This window comes from Alosa sapidissima, chromosome 3, assembly GCF_018492685.1.
Source record: "Alosa sapidissima isolate fAloSap1 chromosome 3, fAloSap1.pri, whole genome shotgun sequence".
Classification (NCBI taxonomy): Eukaryota; Metazoa; Chordata; class Actinopteri; order Clupeiformes; family Clupeidae; genus Alosa; species Alosa sapidissima.
Window position 1 is genome coordinate 12,471,806 of NC_055959.1, and position 20,573 is coordinate 12,492,378.

Sequence of the window (20,573 nt, forward strand, 5' to 3'; positions counted from 1 at the left end):
TATGGTGCTCGTTCCAGCAGGACACCACAAGGCCAAACCACAGCTGGGTCTCTGAGGTAAGTGTGACACGACACAATAGACAAAGAAAAGAGGCTTCTTTCATCCACAAAAACTCATACTCAATCGTAAACACATGAGAGCCAAACAGGTTTTAGGAGAATTCCAGCTAATGGCTCACTGAAAAATTGGTATGGGTGATAATGGCATATCAGATGATTTACAGTAGGCTAGGCTTACTTCTCACTAAATGTTAATCTACTTTGGTGAACCTAAGGTGGTAGTGTCAGCATGAGTCGTCTGTTATTAATCATAATTATAAGATGGCAGACTTATTCAGTCAATATACGCCTCCAATTTTGTTATATGCACACATGAATCAGAGGATTTGGACAAACAAAAACACCAGAAAATGACAGATGCCCTAATAATGGATTTTACATTTCTACATTGATCCTCCTGGCATTAAAGGAACCATATGTAGGATTTTGGCCAAAACTGGTACTACAATCACTTTCAAAATACTGTAGAGCGGTGTACACCGCATATGTGGTAACTAGAGCAGAGCTGGCAACCCAGATGCCGAAACACTACTGACTTTGTGATTACTAGATAGGTGCTTTTTTGGGGAAGTTTTGATGGCGCCATGCCGCTTAGCACTTGCCGTTTGTGCATCCACCACAAGAGGGGACTGTTAATAACAAACCAACATAGGGGGTGAAGCAAGTATAATGGCAGGCCAGGTTCGTGCGCTAGTCGCTGCAAAGTGGCTTGCCGAAGCAATTAAAAACAACAAAGTGGGACCTAAGCTACGAATTCTCGACTCCTCTTGGTATCTCCCTAAATTTAATCGTAATGTTCTACAAGAATTCAACCAGAGACATATACCCGGTGCCTCCTTCTTCGACATCGACGAATGCTGCGATAAAACTTCCACCTTCGATCACATGCTACCTTCCGAGACCGAGTTTGCTGCATACGTGGGAAATTTAGGAATCAGTAATGACACACATGTAGTCGTTTATGATACCAGCGACTTCGGGGGATTCGCAGCACCACGGGTTTGGTGGATGTTCAGGTTCTTCGGCCACGAATCGGTGTCTGTGCTCAGTGGGGGAATGAAAAACTGGCTGAATGAGGGTCACCCCGTTTCTTCAGAGTACTCCGAACCGGAACGAGCAGAGTTTCATTCAACTACTACCAACAGCTCTTGGGTGAAGACCTACGAAGACGTACTAGAAAATTTAACAACTAAACAGTTCCAAGTCGTTGACGCAAGGGCTAGTGGAAGATTTCGTGGCATTGAACCAGAGCCAAGACCAAGTAAGCTGCATTCGGTTCTGTTCAGTTCTAGCTGTAGGCTACGCTTAATTCAAATGACACAGTTGGGCATGACACAAAATGCATTTTGATTGACAATTTGAATAGGCCAGAAAATGACACACTGACATTTTCTGCCATCTACTCAGGGTCAGGGCATGCTATATAGTTGCATTCTGCATTCTGTCTATAGTTGCATTCTGCAGGCCTATCTGTACAGTAGCTGCAGGTTAATAGGTTATCGTTGTTGGAAAAAACAGTAATTAATTTACAACAGGTTGCGCAATCTGACTACAGTACATAGCCCGCATGTTGGTGCTGCCAAGCTGAGTTGGGCTATAAAAATAACATAAAATAAACACAGCCCCTAGTTAAAAATGAATAATCAGACAAAAACAAACAAAAACATGTTGGCCTAAGTTACAACACTCACACTCTCTCTTTCTCTTACTGATATTTGTTCTCTTGGTTTCTCTCTCTCTATCTCTTTCACTCTCTTCTGCACACACACACACACACACACATACATCTCTGTCACACACACTTTACTCCTCTCCCCATCAAATAGCCACTGAGCCAGGGCACATCCCAGGTACCATCAACATGCCGTTCCCTAACTTCATGGATTCCGCGGGGTTGGAGAAGGACCCTGAGGAGCTGGCCCAGATGTTCCACGAGGCTGGAGTGGACCTGAAGAAGCCCTTTTGGGTCACTTGTGGCTCGGGTGTGACAGCGTGCCACATTGCTCTGGCAGCTCACCTGTGTGGGCATCCAGGTGTATGCCTGTACGATGGTTCCTGGTCAGAGTGGTTTGCCAGGGCGGCACCGGAGCACGTCGTCTCAGAGGGAAAAGGAAAACAGGCGTGAGGCCACCAGTGTGGTCTGAAGAGCACATACCTGATAACTAATAATGATAATTGTAGGTTTTGAAATGTTGTAGTGTTTGGTAGAATACAGTGCATCAGAGAGGTTTGCAACATCAGTGCGATACACTCCAGTGCAAAGTTCAAATTACATGGCCAAGACAGTGTTCCCACAACCTATGATGATGCACTGTACTCCAGCTGTCTGACCCTCAGAATTTACTCTTACATTGTGCATACACAAACTTCAGGATATTAACATTAAATTAAAGGTGTGGCGTTAAGAAGATTTAGTGCCTGTATACTTAAAAGGTGCTGTGTAAGACTGGTGAGTCTGTCTATTGCCTCTCAGCAGAAACTGTTGATGAGGGACCCCTGAGTAAGGTCTCTGCTTTAATCAGATGCAGACCCTTTGATTGGCCCTAATCTGATGCTCATAAATCCTTTTCAGAGTTAAGTTACTTTGTTATAATGGCAATGTTTTAAAGAGGAATTGGGCAATACCTTGTATTTGTATTGTATTTGCCTTGTATTTGTTTGCCAGTCACTAATCCTGGTAGGCCTATGTGAATAGACTATGAATGTTCAGAAATTATGTTGTGTTGATGGATATGGCAAGTTTAACAATAAAGAATAGCCTAAGCCCTAGTTTTAGGCTTGGGGTAAGGTAGGTAGGTATGTGAAAATAACAAAGTGCACTTTTGAATAGGCCTACTGATTTAACCTTGTTTATAAGAAGTCTATTCATTATCACTGTACAGTACAAAAAAGCCAGTGTATCAAATATTTCTGCCAATGTAATTGAAGTATAATAATAAACAAACTCTATTTTCAAATATGTTTTTTATTATTATTATTATTAAAATGTTGTGACCCTGAAATGAACTGACTTGTTAGAGCATGACGATATAACCTCCAAAAAAACATATTAATCAGACTTTCTCACAGTTGATAGCTAACTTTCAAGTGTGTTTGGACGTTCAGTGATGTCCCATTCTATTCCTTAAGTTAAGTAAAGGCCAACAAGAGCATAGGCTACCAAGAGGCTGATGAATCAAAGTTACTGACATAGCCAGGGCGCAATGAAAAGCCGGTACAATCCGGTTTCAATGATATTTTAGGAGTCCCTTAATAAGCCTGACAGATTTATAGTCATCGGTCACAGTTGACTGAGCTTCTTATTTTACTTAATAGCAACGTAGTTGTAAGTAATTTAACAAAGCCGATAACACTTTTCCAGGTATTAACACAAATTACTTTACTACATTTCGAAAGAAGCGCGAAAAGGGGCGTGTAGGCTATTTAAAGAGAGGTCGACGATGTGTAGCCACCATGACGGCCATGATGAGCGGGGCATGTTCATGACCAATAACATGTTTTAAATGTAATACCAACATCCACTAACTGATACTTTCGTCTGAAATCAGTATGGGTGCCCTGAATACTACCTGGATACTACCAGGGTGACCCAATATGTAGGCCTAATGAATCATCTTAACTGGGCTATTTAATAGGCTTAGCCAATATTTCAAAATATAGACATACTCTAGGTACAATCATTTTACCAATTTACCATTTGATAACAGCTCTAGTCAATAAATACTAGCTGCTACTCGTGCAATTGTTTCATTTTTTAAATGTCATATGTATTGTGGATTTCGAGGTTTTCGCTCATGACGACACACTAACCATGGCGGATCATGGAGTACGAAGGAGGTCATCCGTGATAATGCCTGAGGGTCCTGAAAGTAAAAACAAATTGGGGTCCTGTAGTTGACAGCAGATTCGTGTTTTCCCTCTAACCAGTTGTTTACATTAAAAGCGACTGTAAGTCGGTTCAGGCTTAACAAACGAAGTTTAACGTTCTTTGTAGTATCTCATGAAGACGTACTTACTGCTTAACACTTCAAAGGCAACTTGTTTATCTTTTCAAATAAACTAGGTAGCTACTCGCTCCTGTAGGGTGTTTGGAGCTAGCTAGCTTACTATCGCTAGCTAGCTAGAATAACTAAGTAAACGGCATCGTTGACTAGAAACAGCAGAAATCTAGGGTAAGCCTTGACTACATTTGGTAAATTTCATTTTCTGTCCTTGTTTGGTTGAACACAGGCTTTTTTCCAAACCGAAGAAATAAAAGTTTGACGCGGCAACTCAGGTAGACAGGCGCAAGGTCTGATGAAATATCTGTCAGATCGCTATCTGTAATCACATGCAATCCCGCTTCTGTCCATAGGACGGTGTTAATGCCACGCCATGTCTGGCATAGCCCTCAGTAGATTGTCGCAGGAGCGCAAAGCTTGGAGAAAAGACCATCCATTTGTAAGCAACAATCCATCGTTCTTTCATTGCGATTTGACTGTCCTATATATGTTATGTCATATTATGTGTCCTTGAATATTTTGGCTGCACATAGATTTTACGTAACGATTATGCCCTACTAGCACTGACCCTTGTAATGCATGTATAAGTGGGCGTATATATCTTGACTACTTTGATAGACTACATATGAAAGAATTTCTGTACCTCTTTAACACAATCAGGGATTTGTTGCTGTGCCAACCAAGAACCCTGATGGCACCATGAATCTGATGAACTGGGAATGTGCCATCCCTGGGAAGAAAGGGGTAAGTAGATGTCTGGATGCGAGGTAATCTGAAACTTGGTCTTGGGTCTTATTTTGAGTAGAATGAGCAGAACCAGAGTATGTTTTTGAGGAATTAAGTAGCACATATAACAGCTTTCCTCTCACTCTGTCATTGACTGATGTATTTTTTGTGAACTCATTGAATTACTCTAGATCAGACAGTGTGTTGTTCTGTGTGTGTTCTTCTGCAGACGTTGTGGGAGGGAGGTCTGTACAAGCTTCGCATGCTCTTTAAGGATGATTACCCTTCTTCACCACCCAAATGTGAGTATATAACAAGCCATTGGTTACTCCTGCCCTGTGGTATCACTGGCCATTGTAGGGTGTTGTAGGCCTTGGGTCCAAGAGGACTCAAGAGTCAGTATTTTAGTATCATGATGCTTTAAATACTATAAAACAGGGAACTAAGGCCAACACTTGTGAGCAGCAAACCTTACCACAAAGTAATTCATAGAGCCCTAATATCAATGTCAGCCAAAGTGCTAAGTCTGAAGGCTAACAAAGGCTAATTTAGTAACAAAATCGCCACAGACCTCAACAAGGGCTAAATCCTTTTGTAAAAATGTAGCAAGATCCTAAGCACAAAGGTCAGTGGGTCAGCTCCATTCCCACTCATCACATGATAGCTTTAGTTCATGCACGGCACACATACTCGTTTCTCAACTTTGCACTCTGCCTGATATTTAAATTATGGCCCATAGTCTATTAAGTGTACTACACTTTAGAAATTGACATAATATCATCAGTCCTTATGTTCACTTAAGGTCAGTGTGTGTGAATATGGAATATGGAGCCAATCATTTTCACCCTCATTTCAAGTCATTTCAATGAGGAAATATTGGGGCAAATACAGTTGCTTCAATTTCTTTTTTGTAATCTTGTGTAATTTATTAGATGATGATTTCTTATGTGTGTTCCTACTGGCAGGTAAGTTTGAGCCACCGATCTTCCATCCCAACGTGTACCCCTCAGGCACTGTGTGTCTGTCCATCCTGGAGGAGGAAAAGGACTGGAGGCCAGCCATTACAATTAAACAGGCAAGAGCTAAGAGCACTAACGCATCAACACAGACACACGTAGCCTGAACACACACACACACACACACCTGAGCATGCATGCCCCCAAACACACATGCAAACATTCTCTTAAACTGCCCCTGTTCCCCCATTTCAGTTTTATTTATTATCTGACTCTCCACCCACATACAATTCTTAAGGTCAAGACTGAACAAGTATTTGTCGACCTTTGCAGATCTTGCTAGGCATTCAGGAGCTGCTGAATGAACCCAACATCCAAGATCCAGCACAGGCAGAGGCCTACACAATATACTGGTATGAGGGCCCATTGAAGTTGAATTTTTGAGTTTACAGTTTAATATAGGTATGTGTGTGTGTGTACCTAATGACCCCCCCCCCCCCTGCACCCATCTGTCAAACATTTTATGAATGTGGGTGTTCTTCTTACTTTTCAGTCAGAACAGAATGGACTATGAAAAGCGTGTGAGGGCACAAGCCAAGAAGTTTGCTCCCACTTAAGATGACACTGAACAGCCACTGAGGAGTTTCTGGCCTGAGAAGGGAGGAGGCACTAAACACCAACCCATTTCTAAGGGTGGGAGGGTGTGTAAATATATAAATATGACAACTTTTGTATTATTATTATTATTATTATTATTAGTTGATGTTGTGTGTTGTCATGGTAGCCATGTTTTGACAATGTGTGGTGTAATAAAATCAAATCAACCAACAACAGAAAAAAATAAACAAACCAACAAAATGAACAGTGGAGGAAATTTGAACTTTTTGCTTTTGTTCACAACTTGATGTTTTTGTTAACTGAATGTAAAATAAATAAAATTAAAGTATTCCAAATATTTGTGTAGTGATGATGTTGGGTGAAAAAATGCATGGCCGAATCTGAAAAGGTAAGCATAGTCACGGAAGCACACGTGTACACCTGCGTTCAACATCTACCAGAAAGTAATTAATAGTCGAGTACATTCCGAAATAAAAGTTTAATGATGTTTTGCGTAAGTGTTGTTACTGCGCCGAAGAATTTGCAGGGGATCAGATAGCACACGTAACATCTGAAAGGCCATGCAATCCTCAATTATGACATCACAGCAACCCTATCCGCATGGAAATCCAAGCAGGGGGTCGGCTGAGGTAAATCATTCATTTATAAACTACACACAAGATAGCTTAGGTGTCAGCAAAGCGTCTACACGGCGTGAGAAGTGTTATCAATGTAAGTATAACAAGGACGTTCATTTTGTGCTTTTGAGGATCATTTGCCATGAAGTATTCAGTATTGTTAATCGGGTGGTACTGAATGCCCACATTGAACTGTATACGGGACATAGTTTAAATAACTAAAGAGGGCGTGTCTTTTCTTGTTAATTTTCTTGATAAGCTAATTGATGTGGTCTTACGAAGGTAAGCGTTAAATGTATGACATTCTATACATGCTAGCCTACATGTTATTCACATGCCATTGTAGGCGGTACTAGTTTGCTATCCAGATATGTTTTGGTTCGATTAATTTGCACCTCGCCCAGGTAGGACAACGAGAATAGCCTAATAAAACAATTATGTGGTGTAGCCTACCTTGGCTTGAATCCAAGCAAACAATATCAGCTCTGCAGTCAGCAAAGACTGTTCACTCTGCACATCCATCTCTCTCTGTATTGGTCGGTGGGCTATTAGCCTAGTGTGTTTGTGCCTTTTGTGTAGTCACTGAAGCCTAACCCATGTTTCGTAATTTAACTATTCTTCATTCTATTATGTCCTGTTGTTTTTAAGTGGTGTAGCCTACGGGAATAAGTAGTAACTCGGGTGAAATGGACGAAGGAAAATCAAAGGTGAGCTCAAACTGGTTGTGGTGAAGGTCAAGTGACAGAATGAAAAAAAATAAAGATACTTTTTTAGCCAACATAGTCAACGAACTAGCTTTCTTTTGTTTTTAATCATGATATAGGGATACATGGTATATGTCTATGTGTATACACATTTCTGTAATTCGTTTTTGGGGATGCATTTTTGTGTGTTAAGTCACTTTTATTTATATAGCACATTTTTTGTATGCACAGAGTGCAACCCATGTGTGTTTGTGTGCGTGCGTGCGCGTGCGTGTGCACTAGATGAGAAAGTTGGTTGCTCCACAGGTGCCTCCTCTGAAGGCTCCTCACTACGCAGGCACTAGTGCTGTATTTGCAGACTCCCACAACTCCTACCACAGCCTGGGCCACTGCATGCGCACCAACATCTTCCCAGGTATCACCAGCAAATATCATTCATTCATCCATCCATCCATCCATCCATTCATTGATTCATTCATTTTGGCATTGGTGTGAGCAGGCACAGCACCAGGATTTTTTCTCTACCGAGGCTAAGGGGGTTGGGGAGCTTGACTTATATGTGCTGGGGTGCTCAGAAAATAACCAATTTTCATGATAATGCATAAATGTGCCTCCACCACAGACCTCAACAAGGGCGGGCTATGCAGATTTCTGGGGCTATAATCTCCCCTAGCCCTGATGTAGCTCCGTGCCTGGATGTGAGTGACAGCCTATCCAGGAGCTCTGCTCCTTTGGAATGCCTGAATTTTCCTTCGGGATCATTAAAGTATCTATTTATCAATAGAATTATCTATTCCTTACAATGGCCTCAAATAGATGCATTTTGAAACCATATGTGTTCATTTAGAAAGAGATTATTTTTTTAATTACTCTTGGTGGTAGTAAACCCATTGACAAGTCTTCAAAAACTCTGCAGGAACATGCAATTAGTTTGATCTTAGGATACTTTCAAAATATTGTCAGCCAGTTGTGTTGCCTTGACAACACCACCAGCAGCAGCATTGCTAAAAACTAGCAACTGATAACTTGTAGCAACTGATAACATATTCTGATAACTATCAGTAGGCCTACAGTTTATACAGTTGCTTCCTGGAATTTATGAAGATTAAAATGTCAACACAATTTTTAAAACACCCATTGTATGGGGGCACAACATTTTGTGAAGCGAGCTTGGGCTATCATCCATGTGTGGGTTTTTGTTGTCATTTTTGGCTGTTCTTGTGAACTTGATTTTTGCAGGGGCACCGTCGGAGTGGTCATCCCTTGTGAAGGACTCCTACATGAGTCACCCTTTGCCACCCACCCCCATTGACCCCCAGAAGTGGTATGGCCGAAAGACTGACGACATGGGTATGATGATTCTCCTCCACCCTTCCTTCCATACATGCCACTTCTCACTGATGTGAGCTATTTATGGTAGGGATTTCAGTCTTGTTCTGGACCAATATTTTAGGGATATTACATTCATGTAGCAGATGCTTTTCATCCAAACGTAACGACTTGCATACGTCAATTATATTACAAGGGCCACTGTCCCGGGAGCAACTTGGGGTTAAGTGCCAGGCTACTTCATGCTAGCTCAGTTCCTTAACCACTACGCTACCTCCACCACTATAAATCTATAAATAGACTATGCTTTTTGTTTATGCTGATGATTTCTTACTAGAATTTACTTTTATCTGTGTCTGTTTTCTTTCTCTCTCTCTTTGTCTTGCCCCCTCTTTGGCTATCCTTGCCCCCCACCCCCATCAGTGAGGTGGACAGAGAGAAACATTGTGAACCAGCGACTAAAGAAGGCTCTGATGGCAATGGACAAGAAGGGTGGAGGCACCTAAGCTGCTTGTGCTTTTCACGCCTTGCTCACCGCAGAAGTTATGTTTTACACTTTCTGCATGCAAGCATTTCCTTCTGGTCCCACCGCATATATATACAACACTCCACCTACACACCTATATAAATACACATACCCACATATATACAACACTCCACCTACACACCTAGCCATCCACCCATGTACACACACATATGCAAACATTCTACTCTCAAACAAGTGATCTCACAACACCTCACTCCTTTCACAACCTAGACCAAAATAAATGTCAATTCTAGCTTAGGACAGTGTCACTTGCGTGAATTACTGCTGTATTAAACAGCTTGCCATATTTAATACATTGTGTTGGCACCTCATGCCCAGACATCAAAAGGTAACATAAAACCAGTCTCATTCGGAAATAACAGAAAATTCAAACAAGCTACATTATTTGATGATTTCAATGATTGGGGTGAGAGAGTGAAAAGACCATCTTAAATAATGACATTATATTCAGAATATGACGAGGCGAGCATTAATATATCAATTTCATACGTTTAAACAAACTGTCAAAAGTAAAATATTTTCCAAAATATTTAGAAATAATTTTGAATGTATTTAGAAATGAATTGTCACTGTTTACAATATTTCTGATTACACTATTTTACTTAAAATATCTTTAAAATGTTTAGCAGCACATAACAATGCATGTATGCCCTTTAAGTAATATTTCACAACCCTGATGCATTTACAAAAGAATGGAAAATGTACAATCAGTTAACTGTTGAGCTGAACCAGAGAGGGGATGTGAAATATCCCTCAGCCTAATCTAGCATCAGAGGCATGAGCTGACAGAACTCATTGCAACGTTTCTTTAGAAATGCGATGAGTCAAAATGTCACCTCTTACTGCTAACATAGATGAAGGGCAATGGGGGGTTTTAAGCCCTTGACTCTTTGTGGTAGCCTATCCGGAAACTCTTTAAGATGTGGTTATGAAAGTGCAACTGACAGTTTAGAATGGAGAGAAATGTTCCAGCTCACCTTTCTCCCATTTTCTTGCCAAAGGTCTGTGATCTCAGTCCAGTTGACAATGTTTGGCCTGTTATGAATATCAACATGAGTTATGATGGCAATCAGATGATTCTTGAGTTGGTACTAAACATTCATATACAGTATCTCACATGGCTATTTTTTCTTATTTCAGAGCTATGAAAACTCTTTAGAACTAGATGTACCGCAGAGCGGTACAAAATATGACCGCCGCCCAGTCCAGCACATTTTTTCCACAAAAATAAATCACGCTGAAAGGCCTATATGATTTTAACTGTCTCACTAAATTGCATTATCCACACTCAATTCTCACTGGTATCTGCTAGACAACAAGTACCAAAACACGATTAGTTCATAGATTTCACATGTAAAATTCATGTTATACAACCCCACCCCCATCTTGCCTGTTCATAATTCTGAGAAATTCTTGAATTGTGTGCATGTGTGCGTGTACACGTTTATGTTTATGTGTGTGGGTGTGTGTGTGTGTGTGCGTGCTTGTGTGTTTGCCTGCGTATGTGTGTTTGTGCATGTGCATGCATGCGTACATATGTCTACTGTGTGAGTATGTGTCATACGTATGATTACTGTGAATGTATGTGTGTGCGTGTGTATCTGTTTATGCACATGTGTGCACATGGAATGGGTTAACATGACCCCTGGAGGCAAACATAGGGAAAAAATTGGTCATCCTAGGCCATACGGTTCTCAAGATATTCACAGAAAACCTCCTTTCGGGGGGTCCAGTACAGCGGGGGGGCTACAGATCAAAATGAAAAACAATGGTTCCATGCTATCCATGTGGGGTTACATGCCCACCAAGTTTCGTCTACCCCGGTCTTTCAGTGTCCCGGGAATCCTTGACGGAAATTTGGACATGCGAAAAAAAATTAAATCTGACTAAACGCTGTCTGAGCGCGATCCAGATCCGGCCGCCTTGTTTTCTCGATCGTTTCGATCGACGTGCACATACAGCCTACAAATCGTTTTGCTCCTATTATATCACCTAGCCAGGAGCAAAAGTATCGTCACTCCTAGAAGCAGATTCGAGCACTTGTATCAATTGACCTGTAGTCGTGCAAGAAAATCAAAGCGATCTGTAGAATTTTATTAATGAGAAATTATTTCACAGATGCACAACTTTGGATGCATTAGTTCACATTTGGGTTTACAAATGCACGAATGTTGTGCATGTTCTCAGATTATGAAACACGGATGTGCAAATGTGTTTCGCACCAACTGCGCCGCAACGATTGGAGCAAAAGTGTCGAGTGCGTGACTCTTGAAAGTTGTGACTCACAGGATAGGATTTGTGTACCTGTAAAAAGGATTTGTGAACCCGTAGCCCCTATTTTGTGTTAACAAGATATAAAAAAATATGTACAACTTCAACTTTACTGTTACACATTTATGACTTTAGTGTGCACATGCAAAATCTGCAGTTAAATGTGCTCGCCACTTTTGCACCCAATATACCTTCATATGTAAGATGTATTCCTCCTCAATGTGTGCATTAAAATAAGTGAGGCATGCAGATAGACACCTGATGAGGCATCTACCTGCACTCCACTCTTACCCTAGCCTGTTTTGTAGTTTTTGTTTATGTTTGATGTATGTCACCTAACATGTAGTGCAATTAAAAGAGAGTAAAGTGTGCTGTGTGCTTCCAGGACAAGGCGTGTGCATGAGCGTATGAGGAGGGTGCACACCGGGGGCCCAGGGCCAATAGATAACCCACAGGACCCAACCAATGCCAAAACCACACAGCGACCCACCAGGACCGAGTCTCCCAAGCCATCCAATGGGGCCCCGTCAGAATAACGATGGGAGAGGCAGAGAGAAAGAGTGAAATTAGTAAAGTTTATCAGAGAATGTAAATAAAAGGGGGAGGGAAAGAAGGGGATGCTATTTATATTACTACTACTACTAATAATAATAACAATAATAGTTCCAGCTACCCTCCCCTGCCCAGTGTCCGATGATATGTGAATCTGTTGATGAAGTGTGTTATGATGGTGTGGAGATGGAACTCAGGCAAAGAGGGTCAGGACTGTAAGTAGGTGATAAAGGGGTACCAAGGAGAGGTTGTATCCTGAGTATTGATTAAGTTTGTAGTTGGTAGGTTTTCTAATGATATATAGGGCTCTATCGTGCGTCCCAGCGCAATTGACTTTGTATACTCGCGCTTTTGTCTTTCCTATTTTGCAGTCAGCGCATATTGGAATTTTCCCTACGTGCCTGTAAATTAGGGAATTCGATTGCGCCCACCGGGGCGGTTCAGCGAAAAGACGGGGCGTGTTCCGGCGCAAACGTTCACTGTTGATATTTTGCAGTTTCAGAAAACAATTCCGCCACAGACCAGGAACTCCCTGGTCTAAAGTCTGTGGCGCAAATGCAGATGCTATTTTGAGGGCCTGCGTGAATGAATGTGTTGCACACCAATCTACAGACACCCCCGTGATATTTGTCCATTTCCCGGTTTTGTTCGTGCATTGGTGACCTAAAAAATTTGTAGCCTACAACATCTACATGCAATATATTTACAACAACAACGCCTAATTATGACCTATTAATTTGGACAACTTAATACAGCCCTATAAAGGCCAAAGTTACCTTTAGTTTTGTTCCAATTTACCGTTATGTATGGCTTTAAACATCGCGTGCGCTTTAACATCAGTCTAAGCATAATTCCAGCTGCGCTAAGGTTTTAAGCACCAGAATTTTGCCTACCTTGTTGTAGCCCATCTGAAATAACTCCAAGCTTTATGTTCCCTCCATCCTTTCGTTATTTTCAAAAAACGTTTTATATCCATGATGGCCTTAAAGTCTTGAGTTAGTGAATTAGCTTAAATCAGCTTTTATGAGCTGTTAACCAGCAAATAGTACAAGAAAGCAGCAAGTATGGCTACAATTTCTGTAGTTGCTGCACCCATTCATTCTCTCTCCTGCTCAAACGAATGTTGTACGTGCATTAAGTTGATGATAAAGTGTTTACAAACTCTACTTAACAGAAAATATTGTAAATAGCCTACTGTCATGCAGTTAATGGGATATACTGTGCAGAGTTGAAAGTTAGGTCAACTTGGAAACGGTTTCTCACAGGCTGCCTGTGCTGCGCAACGCACACTTTGCTCCACTCATCTATACAACATAGTTCCCATTTCGGTAAACCATACATAATTTCAAAGAAAAATATTACCACTCGAGGGAAATCAGTGTGGTGTCCATTAAGATGTGAAATCTAGCATACACATTTTCACGAATCACGGATGTGTTGATGACATAAATTAAGAAATATTAGATGACTTAAGGAGACGTGATGTTGAATTGCATGCCGATGCCATTTAAGCCAAATGCCCCAGCAGCAGCACGGGAGAGAAGAGATTAACTGACAGAAGATATGCATTGTCTATAGAGAGGTAATGTTAGATTACATTGTACATAGCAAAAATATCATGCATTCATAATCTCGTGATTCAGTGAGAGTGATCCCAAAACATCGGAAAGTATGTCTTTGTGACAATTCTGTATTACATTTTGTCAAGAGGAAAAATCAATAGCTGACAGTTCCTAACTGAACAGTAAAATTATAGCGCTGTGAGCGCTCCTGGCTGCGCCTGGCAAATACGCCACCATAATAGCAATCAGCTATGGAACAAGCCTGCCTGTTGTTAAAGGGAATGTGAGATGACGCCCTGATTGGTTTATTGCACGTTACGCCCAAACCACACCCATGATTAATGTAGCTACTTCAGACCACCCCATTTTAGATTTGCGCTTGGCGCAACAGTCAAATATCCCGCCGGTAAAATAGCATCAGCGCCCAAGATCCGCCCACAAAGTGACTTGCGTTTTGCGCAAAGACACTTCCGTTTCAGACCATGAAAATATAGCCCATAGTCTGTTAACAAGTTTTTCCAATGAGTGATGTGAGTGATTTCCAGTTCATGAGGATTGTTTTCTTGGCGATAGTCAGCGCTACCAGCAGTGTTTTATTGCAGGAGTTGTTTAAATTGACTGTGGATGTATCACCAAGTATGCATAAGGAAGGGGATGCTGGGATGTGACAGCCAAAGATGGAAGAGAGAGATTTTGTGACACTCACCCAGAAGTGGTTGATTGGAGTGCAATGCCAAACCGCATGAATGTATGTATCTGGGTTATTTTGTGTGCAGTGAGTGCAAAGATCCGAGCCAAACCCCATTTTAGCCAATTTATGTGCAGTGAAGTGGAATCTGTGAAGAACCTTGTATTGTATTAGTTGTAGATTACTATTCTTTGTCATGAGGTAGATGTTTTTGCACATTTTGGTCCAGAAGTCGGCACCGGGAGTAATTGATAAGTCTGATTCCCATTTGTGATATGGCAGGCCAATTGTTTTTTCTGAACGAGATATAATTTTGTAAATTTGGGAGAGTATTTTTTTGGGAGAGGGAATATTAAGCAGTTCTGAGATTGGTGGGGGAATGTCAAGGTTAGCTGTCTGGATGTTCATTTTTCCTAGGATAGATGATATAATTGGCAGGTATTGTAAGAAGTGTTTACTCTCGATGCCGTGCTTCTGGACCAAACAGGAAAATGAGGCCAGATTATTGTCTTGAAGAATGTGTTGAAGGTGAGTGATGCCCTTTCCCATCCATGTGTGAAAGTTAAGTGTTTTTTTATTGACGGTGAAATCTGGGTTATTCCCAATCGGGGTGCGAATTGATGGTGTTATAGGTGAATCAGTGATGTGGTAGAATCTCCACCAGGCTGTCAGAGTAGCTGAAATTGTTGGGGCTTTGAAGGATGGATGTTTTTTGACCGACTGACTGCAGAAAGGGAGATCTGAGATTTTAATTTCTTTACAGATTGTTTGTTCTAGGTCTAACCAGGTGTTATCTGAGGGGGTGGGGTGTAGCCATTTGTGGATGAAGTGGAGCTGGTTGGCCAGGGCATAGTGCTGGAAGTGTGGGGCCTCTAGTCCTCCCATTGCTTTTGGTTTTTGGAGAGTGGTGAGTTTGATCCTTGGGGTCTTATCTTTCCAGTAGAATTTAGTGATTAATGAATCGAGAGACTTAAACCAGAGGGTGGTGGGCTGGGTTGGAATCATAGAGAATAAATAGTTTATTTTGGGCAGTATTGTCATTTTGATTACTGAGATTCTGCCCATGATGGATAATGGGAGGTTCTTCCAGCGTTGAAGGTCATCATCTATTGAAGTGAGTAGAGGGGAATAATTTAGGCTAAATAAGTCTGACAGCCTGGGGGAGACTTTTATCCCTAAGTAAGTGATATAGTTAGTGCAGAGTGGGATAGGTGAAGAGTTGGCTGTCACATCCCAGCTGTTGGGATGTAATGGGAGAACTGCAGATTTATTCCAATTGATTGAGTATTCAGAAATTTTAGAGAATGTGTCAATGAGTTTGATGGTTTCTTCTACTGATGTTGTGGGGTCTTGAAGAAAGAGAAGAATGTCGTCAGCATAAAGGCTGATTTTGTGATGCATATATGGAGTCTGGACACCTTTGATGAGGGGGTTCTGACGGATGGCAGCTGCTAGGGGTTCAATGAAGATTGTAAATAGTGAGGGGGAGAGTGGGCACCCCTGTCTAGTTCCCCGGTGAAGAGTGAAACTTTGTGATGTTAGTCCATTGGTGATTACTGTGGCTGAAGGAGAGGTGTATAGAAGTTTAATCCAATTAATGAACGACTCCCCGAAGCCAAACCTCCCTAATGTGGAAAACAGGAAATTCCAGTTCACCCTATCAAAAGCTTTTTCTGCGTCCAGAGTTGCTATGATGGTATTATCTTGAAAATTTGTGGAGTGATACATTATATTTAACAGTCTGCGGGTGTTGGTGGATGAAATTCTACCTTTAATGAAGCCTTGGTCTGGGTGGATAATGGATGGGGTGACCTCTGCTAATCTGTGTGCTAGCATTTTTGCGATTATCTTATTGTCCACATTGAGGAGAGAGATTGGTCGGTAGCTGGATGCCAATGTTGGGTCCTTATTGGGCTTGAGGAGCAGTGAAATTGTGGCTGTGGTGGAACTAGTTGGAAGACGTCCTTTCTGTTTTGATTCATTAATCATTCTGATGAAAAGTGGAGCTAATATGGTCCAAAATTGTTTGTAGAACTCAGCAGGAAAGCCATCCAGACCTGGTGCTTTATTATCGGGCATCTGTTTCAGGGCATCAAACAGTTCTTGTTGAGTTATAGGTGATTCCAGGTTTTTTATTTCGGTCTCATTGAGTTGTGGTAATTTGATGCTGTTTAGAAAAGAGTCTATGAATTCCTGGTTGGGGTTTATTTCTGAAGAATATATAGTATATTGTAAAACTGGTAAAAAACATGATTTATTTCTTCAGGTGAGCTGGTTAGCTGGAACTCTCACTATTGACTGACAATTCCATTCTTGTAATTCCAAAAATCTCAAAAACTACAGTAGGAGGCAGAGCTTTCAGCTATCGCGCACCCCTCCTCTTGAATAATCTCCCTTCCTCAATTCGACTAGCAGACACCCTCCCTATTTTTAAGTCTAGACTTAAAACATACCTCTTTACTGCCTCCCATAGGTATGGTGCGGTGTGGAACTTCACCCACTTAAGGGATTTTTGGAATGGACTACCCTGCTGAGTCCTTGTGTGACTGGCCATCCGGGTGCTTGGCCCTCTTCTCACCCATCTCAACCTGAAGTCCCATGACTGCCCTATCATCGCCTATTACTGTCCCCCTACCTGGATACCTGGCCCGTACAGCCTAGCGACCCATCACCTCCCTATGACAACTCTGCCCGGATTCCTGGCCCGTACTGCCGACCCACCACATGCCCTTTGACAACTCTTATTCCCCTTGGCCTGGACAATTCCAACGCTGGACTATTTTAACTTTCTGAGACTAAATTAGGATTAATGCATTATCATACCGGATATGTAATCATCCCACCTCTTTCACCTCAGGTGGCTTTAAACACCATGTCCTATTCTCTACACCTGACTATCATATGCATTTGTCATGTATACAGACCTTACTGTCCTGTATCTGACCCTAGGCAGATGTAAAAGTAATCATCTGGTCTGATAAAACGGCAGATGTAAAAGTAAAATCATATCTGACCAAGGCCCTTCGTCCCGGATTACTCAGTTTGGCTGAGCCAGATCTAGGAAGACTGTTGGTTGATCCAAACTTTTCCATTTGAGAATGATGGAGGCTACCATGCTCTTGGGCACTTTCAATGCTGCAGAAATTTTCTTGTATCCTTCCCCAGATCTGTGTTTTCACAGAACCCTATCTCGCAGGTCTATGGACAATTCTCTCGACCTCATGGCTTGGTTTTCACTCAGACATACACCATCAACTGAGACTTTATTTAAAGAAATGTGTGCCTTTCCTAATAATGTCCAGTGAATTCATTTAGGCACAGGTGGACTCCAGTCAAGTTGTAGAAGCATCTCAAGGACCAATGATAGAAGTAAGATGCACCAGAGCGTGTCATAACAAAGGGTCTGAATACTTATGTAAATAGATATTTCAGTCTTTTATTTTTTTTATAAATTTACAAAACACTCCAAACACCTGCTTTTTTATGGAGTGTTGGAGTATTGTGTGTAGATTTATGAGAAAAAAAATGAATTGAATCCATTTTAAGATGAGTCTGAGACATAACAAAATGCGGAAAACTTCCTTCTACCCTTAAAGTGTGAGGAGGATCCTACAAATAAGTATTCTGGCCACAAAGTACATTATTTATAATTAGGACCTATTAGGTTCTTTGTAAGGACCCTGATGATATCACCAAAACCAGCCTCTTTTGGACAGCCGAGGGGAGGCACAGGAGAGGTAGACCCAAGATAACCTGGAGGTGTGTAACAGCCCCCCCACACACACACACTCACACTCACACATGCACACGTATACACACATTCGCCCTTTTAACACATACAACCCTGATGGTAGTAGTTGAAGCTCTGGGTCTCTTGACTGGCTTTCCAGAGCTGCACAACATGCTTTCTTTCGCCCCCTCAGTGCCTCTGACCTTTGAAATACTGTGTCACAACATAGACACATCCCCTTCACCTTACACACACCCACACATACACACAAACACCTTCAAAATGATGCGTATGCAAGCACCCCCACTAAAACACATGCCAACCGTCATTGCAAAAACAGTCAAAGAGGTGGTTGATGGTGGCCACAGGATGGATATCCCAATTTATCAACAATATGTCTTTGAATGCGAATCTCTCCTAGCCTGGAAAATTCATACCCTGGTAATCTAGAAAGATTAAGGGTCTGGCCACAAATAATGTAATGGCCCAACTCGAGGGGCGGCACCAAGCATGCATTTGAAAAACTCACTGCACGCAATTGGATAAGACTAGACCAATGTTTACTCTGAATGATTTCAGACTTCAACGCAATTGGATAACACTACGACCAATGTTTACTGACCTCCAACGTTGCAGCGCTGTTGTCATCAGTTTAACTCGCCTCTGGCCCGCATATATCAGATACGCCGATTTGATTGGTTCCCCGGGATGCAAGGGGTAAAAGTAACATGCATCATTGCTCAGTGTCTCGCAGAAGGCAATTCCATTGTGCTCTCGCGAGAACTCTGGATTTCCAGGGTAAATCTCTCCATGAATGACGATCAATCATACATTATGACGATCAATTCGTACATTATATAAACTGGACGGTATAATATGGTATCACTGATGATTTTTGTAACAGACTTGAAGCAGTGTCTAAATAAGCTTATTCTTAAGCGTACAGTCCATTCAACTAAGGCGACATTTGCTAATTGACCAAAGATTCCAAATAATGTTGAGATCTGGAGAATTATGTTATTTTGGATCATGACGTTGTTTACCATCTTTGACGCATGGCTAGGACCAGACTTTAGGTTTCTGTTGTGATACTCACTAACTGACTAAGGTTCTGATGCTGTAACGGAAACATCATCAAAGCATCTTCTTGTGTGTGCGTGGGAGATTTCTCTCTTCCCTCATCCTGGGCGATGAAATTACTTTACTGAATATCACTTTTCTCCTTTTCTTGTGGTTATGTCATCTCTCTGTCATTGGCTTTGTTGGGATTTGCTTCTTCATGCTTTTCTGCCTGCTTCTAAGATCTGCAAGTGTTGCATAAACAAATATCAATTCCTGTCCCATTTAAATTCCAATGAACTTGTTTTGTAACTTGTTTTGCAAGGGTCATTTTTTGCTTTTCTGGAGTAAAATCAGGATGGTGCTGTCTTCCTGATTCAACCATAATCTTCTTTGAAGTTTGGAAAAATGGATTTTGTTTCCTTCAGATTGGCCACATGGCTGACAGTTGCAATACTGCACTGTCTCTGTAGGTCTTTTTTTGTGTGTTCTTCACAGTCTGTAGCATTATATACTGTATTCCTAAGAGTCATGTCCATCACAGATGATGGCTGTGTGAAAGTCAGACAGTACATAACCCTGGAGGCGTCATTGCAAGATATGAGCACACAATACAGTATACTAAATTGTGCACACAATCTAGTAAAATGAGACCACTGTTTAGTAAAACATGTGCACGATTTAGTAAAACGCGTGCACATTCTCACGATGCAAAAATATCTTGCAATGACATCTCTGGGGCTCCGTAAGACTGGCTCTGGCTGATGCAATAATTGTTGAAATTTCACCTGAAATGAACCAGGCTTGAGACCAGACCACTCAAATTTACTTTAAATTCCTGTAAAGAAAAGAATGGGAAATGTTTCCTTTCAAGGGGCCTTTTATCTTATGAAATGATTGGTAATTCAGAGTTTTGTTTCAATTAATTTGTACAAGGGTGTAGATAGAGAAATATAATCTGAACTACATATTATTAAGTCTCAACTACACTCACCTATCTCTAAGCACCCAGTCACCTTTAGTCAAGAAATAGCTTCTAGCTGTGCCATTTCACAGAAAGACAACAATCACCACATGTCTAAAAGTATATATAGTTATGTTCTAAGTATAAATAGATATGATCTGTCTGACAGAAAGCCACTAATAAAATGTAT

General features: G+C 41.3%; 3 protein-coding genes across 7 annotated transcripts; all 3 read left to right on the forward strand.

Annotated features, from left to right (window-relative positions):
* Positions 1-683: 683 nt before the first annotated feature.
* Positions 684-3,016, forward strand: mpst (mercaptopyruvate sulfurtransferase). The gene is made up of 2 exons (XM_042087116.1): positions 684-1,320; positions 1,886-3,016. The coding sequence occupies exons 1-2, from the start codon at positions 729-731 to the stop codon at positions 2,182-2,184; spliced, it is 891 nt and encodes a 296-aa protein (XP_041943050.1). The 5' UTR covers positions 684-728; the 3' UTR covers positions 2,185-3,016.
* A 909-nt stretch (positions 3,017-3,925) lies between these two features.
* On the forward strand, positions 3,926-6,695 carry LOC121705850 (SUMO-conjugating enzyme UBC9-like). Of its 2 annotated transcripts, XM_042087119.1 has the most exons (8): positions 3,926-4,122; positions 4,290-4,335; positions 4,414-4,499; positions 4,721-4,804; positions 5,016-5,088; positions 5,752-5,861; positions 6,076-6,155; positions 6,296-6,695. In XM_042087119.1, exons 3-8 carry the CDS (start codon positions 4,434-4,436, stop codon positions 6,357-6,359), a joined length of 477 nt encoding a protein of 158 aa, XP_041943053.1. In that variant the 5' UTR covers positions 3,926-4,122; positions 4,290-4,335; positions 4,414-4,433; the 3' UTR covers positions 6,360-6,695. The 2 variants fall into 2 exon arrangements, with proteins under 2 accessions (XP_041943053.1, XP_041943052.1); XM_042087118.1 differs by lacking the exon at positions 4,290-4,335 and having other exon boundaries at positions 3,926-4,231.
* A 250-nt stretch (positions 6,696-6,945) lies between these two features.
* On the forward strand, positions 6,946-9,794 carry LOC121705851 (testis-expressed protein 33). Of its 4 annotated transcripts, none has more exons than XM_042087120.1 (5): positions 6,946-7,071; positions 7,626-7,684; positions 7,964-8,096; positions 8,921-9,031; positions 9,434-9,794. In XM_042087120.1, exons 2-5 carry the CDS (start codon positions 7,664-7,666, stop codon positions 9,514-9,516), a joined length of 348 nt encoding a protein of 115 aa, XP_041943054.1. In that variant the 5' UTR covers positions 6,946-7,071; positions 7,626-7,663; the 3' UTR covers positions 9,517-9,794. The 4 variants fall into 4 exon arrangements, with proteins under 4 accessions (XP_041943054.1, XP_041943057.1, XP_041943056.1 ...); XM_042087123.1 differs by having other exon boundaries at positions 7,988-8,096; XM_042087122.1 differs by lacking the exon at positions 6,946-7,071 and adding an exon at positions 7,301-7,381.
* The last annotated feature ends 10,779 nt before the right edge of the window (positions 9,795-20,573 follow it).

Bases quoted from the DNA above. Each gene is read 5' to 3' on its own strand.
- mpst (XM_042087116.1), top strand. From the start codon at position 729: ATGGCAGGCCAGGTTCGTGCGCTAGTCGCTGCAAAGTGGCTTGCCGAA. The intron at 1,321-1,885 runs GTAAGCTGCATT...CCCATCAAATAG, and splicing joins TGAACCAGAGCCAAGACCAA to CCACTGAGCCAGGGCACATC.
- LOC121705850 (XM_042087118.1), top strand. From the start codon at position 4,434: ATGTCTGGCATAGCCCTCAGTAGATTGTCGCAGGAGCGCAAAGCTTGG. The intron at 5,089-5,751 runs GTGAGTATATAA...TCCTACTGGCAG, and splicing joins CCCTTCTTCACCACCCAAAT to GTAAGTTTGAGCCACCGATC. The intron at 5,862-6,075 runs GCAAGAGCTAAG...CGACCTTTGCAG, and splicing joins CAGCCATTACAATTAAACAG to ATCTTGCTAGGCATTCAGGA.
- LOC121705851 (XM_042087120.1), top strand. From the start codon at position 7,664: ATGGACGAAGGAAAATCAAAG. The intron at 8,097-8,920 runs GTATCACCAGCA...TGATTTTTGCAG, and splicing joins GCGCACCAACATCTTCCCAG to GGGCACCGTCGGAGTGGTCA. The intron at 9,032-9,433 runs GTATGATGATTC...CACCCCCATCAG, and splicing joins CCGAAAGACTGACGACATGG to TGAGGTGGACAGAGAGAAAC.